At 53.4% G+C, this 12,040-nt stretch overlaps 1 protein-coding gene across 6 annotated transcripts in view; it reads right to left on the reverse strand.

The window, feature by feature from the left end:
* Positions 1-206: 206 nt before the first annotated feature.
* The window catches only part of CLMN (calmin), a 177,303-nt gene continuing 165,469 nt past the window's right edge, over positions 207-12,040 (reverse strand). For all 6 annotated transcript variants that reach the window (XM_073638334.1, XM_073638336.1, XM_073638332.1 and 3 more), the window contains exon 13: positions 207-7,587. In XM_073638334.1, the coding sequence (XP_073494435.1) occupies positions 7,410-7,587 (178 nt within the window). In that variant the 3' untranslated portion in view covers positions 207-7,409. The remainder of the gene's footprint in view (positions 7,588-12,040) is intronic.

Below are 12,040 nucleotides of genomic sequence, written 5' to 3' on the forward strand. Positions count from 1 at the left end.
CTCGCTCCACTGCCCCCCAGGTAAGATACCGTACCTATTCAGACTATAAGATGGACTCCCGTCTTATAAAAAATTTTTTTTTTCTATTTTCCACCCTAAAATTTGGGGTGCATCTTATAGTCTGAAAAATACGGTAAGTATGGAGGTTTTCCTTCTGGTGGTCATGGCTCCGTTGACTGCAGCATAACAAAGACAATGAGCCGTCCTTCCATCAGTGTCTTTTATTAGGATTTAGTAACACAACATTTTGTACAAATGCTCTATAACAATAATGGTCAGTGAGCTGCTGACATCGCCCTCCGGACACCGCAGGCGTAGGCACGAATCCACACCGTGCTGCACGTCACCAGGAACGGTCCTATAAGGGGATGATTACAGGCTGAATAGTGCGACTGGCGAGGAAGCGCGATGTGCTCTCCGGGGCTGTCAGATAAAGCTGCATACATCACATCGGGGCGCAACATGTAATGTGTAACTACGGGCCGCCTCCTGACCAAACCCAGGAAACAAGCCCCTGTGCAGTGCGCCTGCCCCCCGGCTTCAGGGCTGACGCCCTCCACCATCGCTGTGATCACACGTCGCCCTCGTCACACCCCCCGGCCTCAGGGCTAATGCCCCCCGCCATCGCTGTGATCACACATCGCCCTCGTCACACACCCCGGCCTCAGGGCTGATGCCCCCCGCCATCGCTGTGATCACACATCGCCCTCGTCACTCCCCCCGGCCTCAGGGCTAACGCCTCCCGCCATCGCTGTGATCACACATTGCCCTCGTCACACTCCCCGGCCTCAGGGCTGACGCCCCCCGCCATCGCTGTGATCACACATCGCCCTCGTCACTCCCCCCGGCCTCAGGGCTAACGCCTCCCGCCATCGCTGTGATCACACATTGCCCTCGTCACACCCCCCGGCCTCAGGGCTGACGCCCCCCGCCATCGCTGTGATCACACATCGCCCTCGTCACACCCCCTGGCCTCAGGGCTCATGCCTCCCGCCATCGCTGTGATCACACGTCACCTTCGTCACACCCCCCGGCCTCGGGGCTAATGCCCCCCGCCATCGCTGTGATCACGTCGCCCTCGTCACCCCCCCCCGGCCTCAGGGCTAATGCCCCCCGCCATTGCTGTGATCACACGTCGCCTTCGTCACACCCCCCGGCCTCAGGGCTCACGCCTCCCGCCATCGCTGTGATCACATGTCACCCTCGTCACACCCCCCGGCCTCAGGGCTAATGCCCCCTGCCATCGCTGTGATCACATGTCGCCCTCGTCAAACCCCCCGGCCTCAGGGCTAATGCCCCCCGCCATCGCTGTGATCACATGTCACCCTCGTCACACCCCCCGGCCTCAGGGCTAATGCCCCCAGCCATCGCTGTGATCACACATCGCCCTCGTCACACCCCCCGGCCTCAGGGCTAATGCCCCCCGCCATCGCTGTGATCACACGTCGCCCTTGTCACACCCCCCGGCCTCAGGGCTAATGCCCCCCGCCATCGCTGTGATCACACGTCGCCTTCGTCACACTCCCCGGCCTCAGGGCTCACGCCTCCCGCCATCGCTGTGATCACACGTCGCCTTCGTCACACCCCCCCCGGCCTCACGCCTCCCGCCATCGCTGTGATCACATCGCCCTCGTCACACCCCCCGGCCTCAGGGCTAATGCCCCCCGCCATCGCTGTGATCACATGTCACTCTCGTCACACCCCCCGGCCTCAGGGCTAATGCCCCCCGCCATCGCTGTGATCACATGTCACTCTCGTCACACCCCCCCGGCCTCAGGGCTCACGCCCCCCCGCCATCGCTGTGATCACGTCGTTCTCGTCACCCCCCCCGGCCTTAGGGCTAACGCCCCCGTCATCGCTGTGATCACGTCGTTCTCGTCACACCCCCCGGCCTCAGGGCTGATGCCCCCGTCATCGCTGTGATCACGTCGTTCTCGTCACACCCCCCGGCCTCAGGGCTGATGCCCCCGTCATCGCTGTGATCACGTCGTTTTCGTCACACCCCCCGGCCTCAGGGCTGATGCCCCCGTCATCGCTGTGATCACGTCGTTCTCGTCACACCCCCCGGCCTCAGGGCTGATGCCCCTGTCATCGCTGTGATCACGTCGTTCTCGTCACACCCCCCGGCCTCAGGGCTGACGCCCCCCGCCATCGCTGTGATCACACGTCGCCCTTGTCACACACCCCGGCCTCAGGGCTGACGCCCCCTGCCATCGCTGTGATCACACGTCGCCCTTGTCACACCCCCCGGCCTCAGGGCTGACGCCCCCCGCCATCGCTGTGATCACACGTCGCCCTTGTCACACCCCCCGGCCTCAGGGCTGACGCCCCCCGCCATCGCTGTGATCACACGTCGCCTTCGTCACACCCCCCCCGGCCTCACGCCTCCCGCCATCGCTGTGATCACACGTCGCCTTCGTCACACCCCCCGGCCTCAGGGCTAATGCCCCCCGCCATCGCTGTGATCACATGTCACTCTCGTCACACCCCCCGGCCTCAGGGCTAATGCCCCCCGCCATCGCTGTGATCACATGTCACTCTCGTCACACCCCCCCGGCCTCAGGGCTCACGCCCCCCCGCCATCGCTGTGATCACGTAGTTCTCGTCACCCCCCCCGGCCTTAGGGCTAACGCCCCCGTCATCGCTGTGATCACGTCGTTCTCGTCACACCCCCCGGCCTCAGGGCTGATGCCCCCGTCATCGCTGTGATCACGTCGTTCTCGTCACACCCCCCGGCCTCAGGGCTGATGCCCCCATCATCGCTGTGATCACGTCGTTCTCGTCACACCCCCCGGCCTCAGGGCTGATGCCCCCGTCATCGCTGTGATCACGTCGTTCTCGTCACACCCCCCGGCCTCAGGGCTGATGCCCCTGTCATCGCTGTGATCACGTCGTTCTCGTCACACCCCCCGGCCTCAGGGCTGACGCCCCCCGCCATCGCTGTGATCACACGTCGCCCTTGTCACACACCCCGGCCTCAGGGCTGACGCCCCCTGCCATCGCTGTGATCACACGTCGCCCTTGTCACACCCCCCGGCCTCAGGGCTGACGCCCCCCGCCATCGCTGTGATCACACGTCGCCCTTGTCACACCCCCCGGCCTCAGGGCTGACGCCCCCCGCCATCGCTGTGATCACACGTCGCCCTTGTCACACCCCCCGGCCTCAGGGCTGACGCCCCCCGCCATCGCTGTGATCACACGTCGCCCTTGTCACACGCATCATCTCACATATTATACAAAACACGCACCTGCGCTCTGCTGTAGAAAATCCCCCTGTACACGTGCCCCCCGCTGCGCTGCCAGAAGTGCACGATAAATAAATAGATTTTATTCTTTCTTTTGCAAATATATAATAAACTTCATGTAAACTTAAAGTGGAGCGTTCACCTACGATCACCAGAGGCTGCCGAGGTCCAGGTCTGTGAGTCAGCGACTGATGGGTTACCTGCAATCTATCATTCAGTGACTGCACCCAGCTGCGCTGCCTATAGGAGTCTATGGAAGTCTGAAATCTATTTGTCTCTGAGCTCAGTGACTCCGGCGTAACTGCATTGTCTACTGCAGTCTATGGTGGTCTGAATCCACCTGGGAATTAAAGCTCATCTGCGCGGCTCCATCGGGGCTCGGATATGATCGGTGACTCCTCCTTGGCTGCACTGTCTGTTGGGGTCTATGGTGGTCTGGAATCCACCTGTCTCATTCTAGGCTCATGTGCTCTATTATCAGCTATTCCAGACTAGATCCATTTTTTATTGAATTTTCAATTGCTCTAAAATCCTCTTCCGGTCTAATTAACAGCTCAAGTTGCAGCCTGATCTTTTTGGCAATGCTTTACACTGCAGCTCTGCTCATGTCAATTGTTTGCCGCGTGTATCATGAATCAGTAGATGGAAGGACAGAATGACTATAAACTACAAGTAATAAGACTGTCCGCTAAGCACTGCAGACGCCGAGGGGCTGGAGCCTCTATCGGGGGCATAGTAGTCGTCCTCTGTAGAACTATTATATACTGGCACTATTGCAGTATTATTACTGGCTGCTCATAATGTGCGTAGGCAAAAACTCCACTTTAAGGAGGAATCTGACCCTTTAAATTCGGGAATCTAAAGAAATGTCTTAATAACATCTTCCTAAAGGCAACAGGGCACATAAACAGTGACCAGAAGTCAAACGTCACCTCCTCATTAATGACCCTAATGTAAGGGGCAGATCCGTCACAATGTCTCCTCCATAAACCTCCATATAATCTATACGTATAAATATAAAATTATCTGCTCTCCACAGCGCCCCCTCCTGGACATCATACATAGAAAACACCATCAAAGTAATGCAAAGAGAAAATCATAAATTCTTCCCGAGGTTTGGCTCTTTTTTTTTTTTGGCAACAATGAAAGATATTTGAGAACAATGTTTCACTGGCAGAAAACAATCCGATCTCCATCCAATGTGCTGAAGATCCCTACGATCCTCCCTATTGAGCCTGATCCTGTGGTATCGTACGAGTCTATGGTGACAGCGCGGGACCGGACTGGTGCAAGAGTCCATCTCATATAGCAAGTGGATCCCAAGGATCAGCTGCTCCACAGACATCAGTGTATCGTATCAGGCTTTATATTATATATACAGTGTATATATATCTCATCTGTATCACTGAGCCACATAATATAACAGTATCACCGCTGTGCACCAACATATATATATATATATATATATATATTTTGAATGATTTTTAAATAATTAATTTGCATTTTATTGCATGAAATAAGTATTTGATCACTGAGCAACCAGCAAGAATTCTGACTCTCACAGACCTGTTGGTTTTTCTTTTAAGAAGCCCTCCTACTCATTAACTGTATTAACTGCACCTGTTTGAACTAGTTACCTGTACAAAAAACACCTGTCCACACACTCAATCAATCACACTCCAACCTCTCCACCATGGCCAAGACCAAAGAGCTGTCTAAGGACACCACGGACAAAATTGTAGACCTGCACAAGGCTGGGATGGGCTACAGGACAATAGGCAAGCAGCTTGGTGGGAAGGCAACAACTGTTGGCGCAATTATTAGAAAATGGAAGAAACACAAGATGACTGTCAATCTTCCTCGGTCTGGGGCTCCATGCAAGATCTCGCCTCGTGGGGTAAGGATGATTCTGAGAAAGGTCAGGAATCAGCCCAGAACTACATGGGAGGACCTGGTCAATGACCTGAAGAGAGCTGGGACCACAGTCTCAAACATTACTGTTAGTAACACATGAAGCCGTCATGGATTAAAATCCTGCAGGGCTCGCAAGGTCCTGCTGTTCACACCAACACATGTCCTGGCCCGTTTGAAGTTCGCCAGTGACCATCTGAATGATCCAGAGGAGGCATGAGAGAAGGTCATGTGGTCAGATGAGACCAAAATAGAACTTTTTGGTATCAACTCCATTCGCCATGTTTGGAGAAAGAAGAAAGATAAGTACAACCCCAAGAACACCGTCCCAACCGTGAAGCATGGTGGGGGAAACATCATACTTTGGGGGTGCTTTTCTGCAAAGGCGACAGGACAACTGCACCGTATTGAAGGGAGAATGGAAGGGATGTATCGCAAGATTTTTGCCAACAACCTTCTTCAGTAAGAGCATTGAAGATGGGTCGTGGCTGGGTCTTCCAGCATGACAACGACCCGAATCACACAGCCAGGGCAACTGAGGAGTGGCTCCGCAAGAAGCCTATCAAGGTCCTGGAGTGTCCTAGCCAGTCTCCAGACCTGAACCCAATAGAAAATATTTGGAGGGAACAGAAACTCAATGTTGCCCAGCGACAGCCCCGAAACCTGAAAGATCTGGAGAAGATCTGTATGGAGGAGGGGGCCAAAATCCCTGCTTGGTCAAGAACTACAGGAACCGTCTGAGCTCTGTAATTGTAACAAAGGTTTCTGTACTGAATATTAACTTCTGTTTTTCTATTGTATCAAATACTTATTTCATGCAATAAAATGCAAATTAATTATGTAAAAATCCTACAATGTGATTTTCTGGATTTATTTTTAGATTCTGTCTCTCACAGGTGAAGTGACCGACGATAAAAATTACAGCATTCTCCATTCTTTGTAGGTGGGAAAACTTGCAAAATTGGCAGAGAATCAAATACTTATTTTCCTGACTCGCTACACAGAACATTACTTATCCTGTATTATACCTCAGAGCTGCACTCACTATTCTGCTGGTGCAGTCACTGTATACAGAACAGAATAGTGAGTGCAGCTCTGGAGAATAATACAGGACAAGTAATGTATGTACACAGTGACTCCACCAGCAGAATAATGAGTGCAGCTCTGCAGTACAATGCTGGATCAGTAATGTAATGTATGTACACAGTGACTGCACCAGCAGAATAGTGAGTGCAGCTCTGGAGTATAATACAGGATGTAACTCAGGATCAGTAATGTAATGTATGTACACAGTGACTCCACCAGCAGAATAATGAGTGCAGCTCTGCAGTACAATGCTGGATCAGTAATGATGGCTCACCAACCTCTGTAGATTCCTTATACATGTAGGATCCTGTATATGGAGGTGCACATCAGGATAATACTGACTGTTCTCTCTCCATCTGTTATCTGTTATGATGGTTGTCAGGTTTACATTTTATAGCGATTGTCAGGACTCATTGCTTATTACACGCTGGATAGAGGAGGCTTCGGGACGGTCCTGTGGCTGCAGACTGAGGCCCGGGGGCTACAAGGAGCAGGTACCACAGAAAGTCGGGGTCATCTGTGTCCCGTCGTTGTCTACTATAGACACATTTTGGACACTTGGATGCTTATATAGTAATGGACACAGGACCTTCTTCCTATGAGACTAGCCCCCATTTCAGAAGCTGGACGCCTTATTCAAGTAGTCAGCGACTATTACAGTTCAGTAGTTTCGCCATCAGGGTTGAGGTTACATTTAGTGCATCTGTCTGACAATGGCCGTATAGGGGAAGACGTATAGCTGCCAGATAGTGAAGGAGCTCGGCAGAGAAGGCGCCCGGGCGGAGGGCGAGGGGCCACCTCTAATTATTCCCATCCCTCTTTGTCATGGGTGGTGTAAACCATGGAGGAATGCGACTTCAGAAAGGAAGGAACCAGCGAGGGGTCACGTCATCTCTCTCCAATGGGAGCCGGAAGGAGAAGGAGATGCAGCCAAGGAGAAGACCCTCAGTGCTACAGTAGATCCACCAGCAACACAGCACGGAAAGCATTGATGACAAGTGCACATATGACCCCCAGAAAGGCACGAGACCCCATCCCCGCCGCCCCCGGCACCTTCCCTGCTCGTTTTTTGCATCATTCCAATGAGAGAAGCAGGTGAGTTATTATTGCTGGAGAACAAGTTCAGTGCAGCCATGACGTGACCCAACGTCACCACGGGGGAAGTCCTCAGTCATTATCTACAAAGAATGCCACTTTGCTCAAATCCAACTCAGGGAGGATCATCAGGAAATAGCAAAGGAGCCACAGGAGGATCAGTGGGTAAAAGGACTCCGGGGACTGGTCACTGGAGAATGGAAGCCAAGAGTTCACCGCCCGTCCTGCTGCACTGGGGGCGTCTTGTCTCCTACAGGAAACATGAGATAAGGAGTCAATTCTATCACATCACAAAACACTGCATGGAGAAAAGTATGTGCCCCCTCCACATCTCCTGCCATCCTACATCCATAGGCATTAATATGGCTAGCAGGGGCACCATGATGTGCTTGCTTGACATTCCCAATCAGAGCTGCAGGGGGAGCTAGTGAGTTACTTAGGGAAATGGATGAATAGCGTCTTATCAGTAAATAGAAGATAACGATTAATGTGGATTAAAGAACAACTTCACCTAATGTGTAAGATCCTGCTACCTGGATACGACGGGAGTCTGTAAAGAAGGATGGAGGCTGCAAAGGAGGATGGAGGCTGTAAAGGAGGATGGAGGCTGTAAAGAAGGATGGAGGCTGTAAAGAAGGATGAAGTCTGTAAAGAAGGATGGAGTCTGTAAAGAAGGATGGAGTCTGTAAAGAAGGATGGAGTCTGCAAAGGAGGATGGAGGCTGTAAAGGAGGATGGAGTCTGTAAAGAAGGATGGAGACTGCAAAGAAGGATGGAGGCTGCAAAGAAGGATGGAGGCTGTAAAGGAGGATGGAGGTCTAAAGGATGGAGTTTGTAAAGGAGGATGGAGTCTGCAAAGGAGGATGGAGTCTGTAAAGGAGGATGGAGTCTGTAAAGGAGGATGGAGTCTGTAAAGAAGGATGGAGGCTGCAAAGAAGGATGGAGGCTGCAAAGAAGGATGGAGGCTGTAAAGGAGGATGGAGGTTGTAAAGGAGGATGGAGGTCTAAAGGATGGAGTTTGTAAAGGAGGATGGAGTCTGCAAAGGAGGATGGAGGCTGCAAATAAGGATGGAGGCTGTAAAGAAGGATGGAGGCTTAAACGATGGAGTCTAAAGAAGGATGGAGTCTATAAAGAAGGATGGAGGCTTAAAGGATGGATGCTGTAAAGGAGGATGGAGGCTGCAAAGGAGGATGGAGGCTGCAAAGGAGGATGGAGGCTGCAAAGGAGGATGGAGTCTGTAAAGGAGGATGGAGGCTGTAGAGCTGAATTATAGTCATGGCTGCTGCAAGTTACTAACCTGCCGCTATATCATCCTGAACATTAGTCGTGCAATTGATTCATTAAAAACTTATTCTGCAGAGCGAGTACTGATCCCGTCCCCCCAGGAGCTTGCACTCCAGCTCCCTCCATTCAGTAGCCATTAGACCCATCGGTATGTCTACAAGTTACAGAACTTAACCATATTACAATACAGGGAGGACATATATATTCGGGCCAGAGTCGTCACCTCGTCTATTTCAACCCACGACTTGTTTGCAGTCCCAATATAAGGCACTGCACTCTGTACATACATCTATATACACTGCTCAAACAAATAAAGGGAACACTGAAATACCACATCCTAGATCTGAATGAATGAAATATTCTCACTGAATACTTTGTTCTGTATAAAGCTGAATGTGCTGACAACAAAATCACACAAAAATCATCAATGGAAATCACATTTATTAACCAATGGAGGCCTGGATTTGGAGTCACCCCCAAAATTAAAGTGGAAAAACACACTACAGGCTGATCCAACTTTGATGTAATGTCCTTAAAACAAGTCAAAATGAGTCTCAGTATTGTGTGTGGCCTCCACGAGCCTGTATGACCTCCCTACAATGCCTGGGCATGCTCCTGATGAGGCTGAGTATTGTGTGTGGCCTCCACGTGCCTGTATGACCTCCCTACAACGCCTGGGCATGCTCCTGATGAGGCTCAGTATTGTGTGTGGCCTCCACGTGCCTGTATGACCTCCCTACAACGCCTGGGCATGCTCCTGATGAGGCTCAGTATTGTGTGTGGCCTCCACGTGCCTGTATGACCTCCCTACAACGCCTGGGCATGCTCCTGATGAGGCTGAGTATTGTGTGTGGCCTCCACGTGCCTGTATGACCTCCCTACAACGCCTGGACATGCTCCTGATGAGGCTGAGTATTGTGTGTGGCCTCCACGTGCCTGTATGACCTCCCTACAACGCCTGGGCATGCTCCTGATGAGGCTGAGTATTGTGTGTGGCCTCCACGTGCCTGTATGACCTCCCTACAACGCCTGGGCATGCTCCTGATGAGGCTGAGTATTGTGTGTGGCCTCCACGTGCCTGTATGACCTCCCTACAACGCCTGGGCATGCTCCTGATGAGGCCGAGTATTGTGTGTGGCCTCCACGTGCCTGTATGACCTCCCTACAACGCCTGGACGTGCTCCTGATGAGGCTGAGTATTGTGTGTGACCTCCACGTGCCTGTATGACCTCCCTACAACGCCTGGGCATGCTCCTGATGAGGCTGAGTATTGTGTGTGACCTCCACGTGCCTGTATGACCTCCCTACAACGCCTGGGCATGCTCCTGATGAGGCTGAGTATTGTGTGTGGCCTCCACGTGCCTGTATGTCCTCCCTACAACGCCCGGGCATGCTCCTGATGAGGCTGAGTATTGTGTGTGGCCTTCACGTGCCTGTATGACCTCCCTACAACGCCCGGGCATGCTCCTGATGAGGCTGAGTATTGTGTGTGGCCTCCACGTGCCTGTATGACCTCCCTACAATGCCTGGGCACGCTCCTGATGAGGCTGAGTATTGTGTGTGGCCTCCACGTGCCTGTATGACCTCCCTACAACGCCTGGGCATGCTCCTGATGAGGCTGAGTATTGTGTGTGGCCTCCACGTGCCTGTATGACCTCCCTACAACGCCTGGACATGCTCCTGATGAGGCTGAGTATTGTGTGTGGCCTCCACGTGCCTGTATGACCTCCCTACAACGCCTGGGCATGCTCCTGATGAGGCTCAGTATTGTGTGTGGCCTCCACGTGCCTGTATGACCTCCCTACAACGCCCGGGCACGCTCCTGATGAGGCTGAGTATTGTGTGTGGCCTCCACGTCCCTGTATGACCTCCCTACAACGCCCGGGCACGCTCCTGATGAGGCTGAGTATTGTGTGTGGCCTCCACGTGCCTGTATGACCTCCCTACAACGCCCGGGCATGCTCCTGATGAGGCTGAGTATTGTGTGTGGCCTCCACGTGCCTGTATGACCTCCCTACAACGCCTGGGCATGCTCCTGATGAGGCTGAGTATTGTGTGTGGCCTCCACGTGCCTGTATGACCTCCCTACAACGCCTGGGCATGCTCCTGATGAGGCTGAGTATTGTGTGTGGCCTCCACGTGCCTGTATGACCTCCCTACAACGCCTGGGCATGCTCCTGATGAGGCTGAGTATTGTGTGTGGCCTCCACGTGCCTGTATGACCTCCCTACAATGCCTGGGCATGATCCTGATGAGGCTGAGTATTGTGTGTGGCCTCCACGTGCCTGTATGACCTCCCTACAACGCCTGGGCATGCTCCTGATGAGGCCGAGTATTGTGTGTGGCCTCCACGTGCCTGTATGACCTCCCTACAACGCCTGGACGTGCTCCTGATGAGGCTGAGTATTGTGTGTGACCTCCACGTGCCTGTATGACCTCCCTACAACGCCTGGGCATGCTCCTGATGAGGCTGAGTATTGTGTGTGGCCTCCACGTGCCTGTATGACCTCCCTACAACGCCTGGGCATGCTCCTGATGAGGCTGAGTATTGTGTGTGGCCTCCACGTGCCTGTATGACCTCCCTACAACGCCTGGGCATGCTCCTGATGAGGCTGAGTATTGTGTGTGGCCTCCACGTGCCTGTATGTCCTCCCTACAACGCCCGGGCATGCTCCTGATGAGGCTGAGTATTGTGTGTGGCCTTCACGTGCCTGTATGACCTCCCTACAACGCCCGGGCATGCTCCTGATGAGGCTGAGTATTGTGTGTGGCCTCCACGTGCCTGTATGACCTCCCTACAATGCCTGGGCACGCTCCTGATGAGGCTGAGTATTGTGTGTGGCCTCCACGTGCCTGTATGACCTCCCTACAACGCCTGGGCATGCTCCTGATGAGGCTGAGTATTGTGTGTGGCCTCCACGTGCCTGTATGACCTCCCTACAACGCCTGGGCATGCTCCTGATGAGGCTCAGTATTGTGTGTGGCCTCCACGTGCCTGTATGACCTCCCTACAACGCCCGGGCACGCTCCTGGTGAGGCTGAGTATTGTGTGTGGCCTCCACGTCCCTGTATGACCTCCCTACAACGCCCGGGCATGCTCCTGATGAGGCTGAGTATTGTGTGTGGCCTCCACGTGCCTGTATGACCTCCCTACAACGCCTGGGCACGCTCCTGATGAGGCTCAGTATTGTGTGTGGCCTCCACGTGCCTGTATGACCTCCCTACAACGCCTGGGCATGCTCCTGATGAGGCTCAGTATTGTGTGTGGCCTCCACGTGCCTGTATGACCTCCCTACAACACCTGGGCATGCTCCTGATGAGGCTCAGTATTGTGTGTGGCCTCCTCGTGCCTGTATGACCTCCCTACAACGCCTGGGCACGCTCCTGATGAGGCTCAGTATTGTGTGTGGCCTCCACGT

The sequence above is a fragment of the Phyllobates terribilis genome, unplaced genomic scaffold (assembly GCF_046119375.1).
Source record: "Phyllobates terribilis strain yellow unplaced genomic scaffold, ASM4611937v1 Scaffold_7__3_contigs__length_470593459, whole genome shotgun sequence".
NCBI lineage: Eukaryota > Metazoa > Chordata > Amphibia > Anura > Dendrobatidae > Phyllobates > Phyllobates terribilis.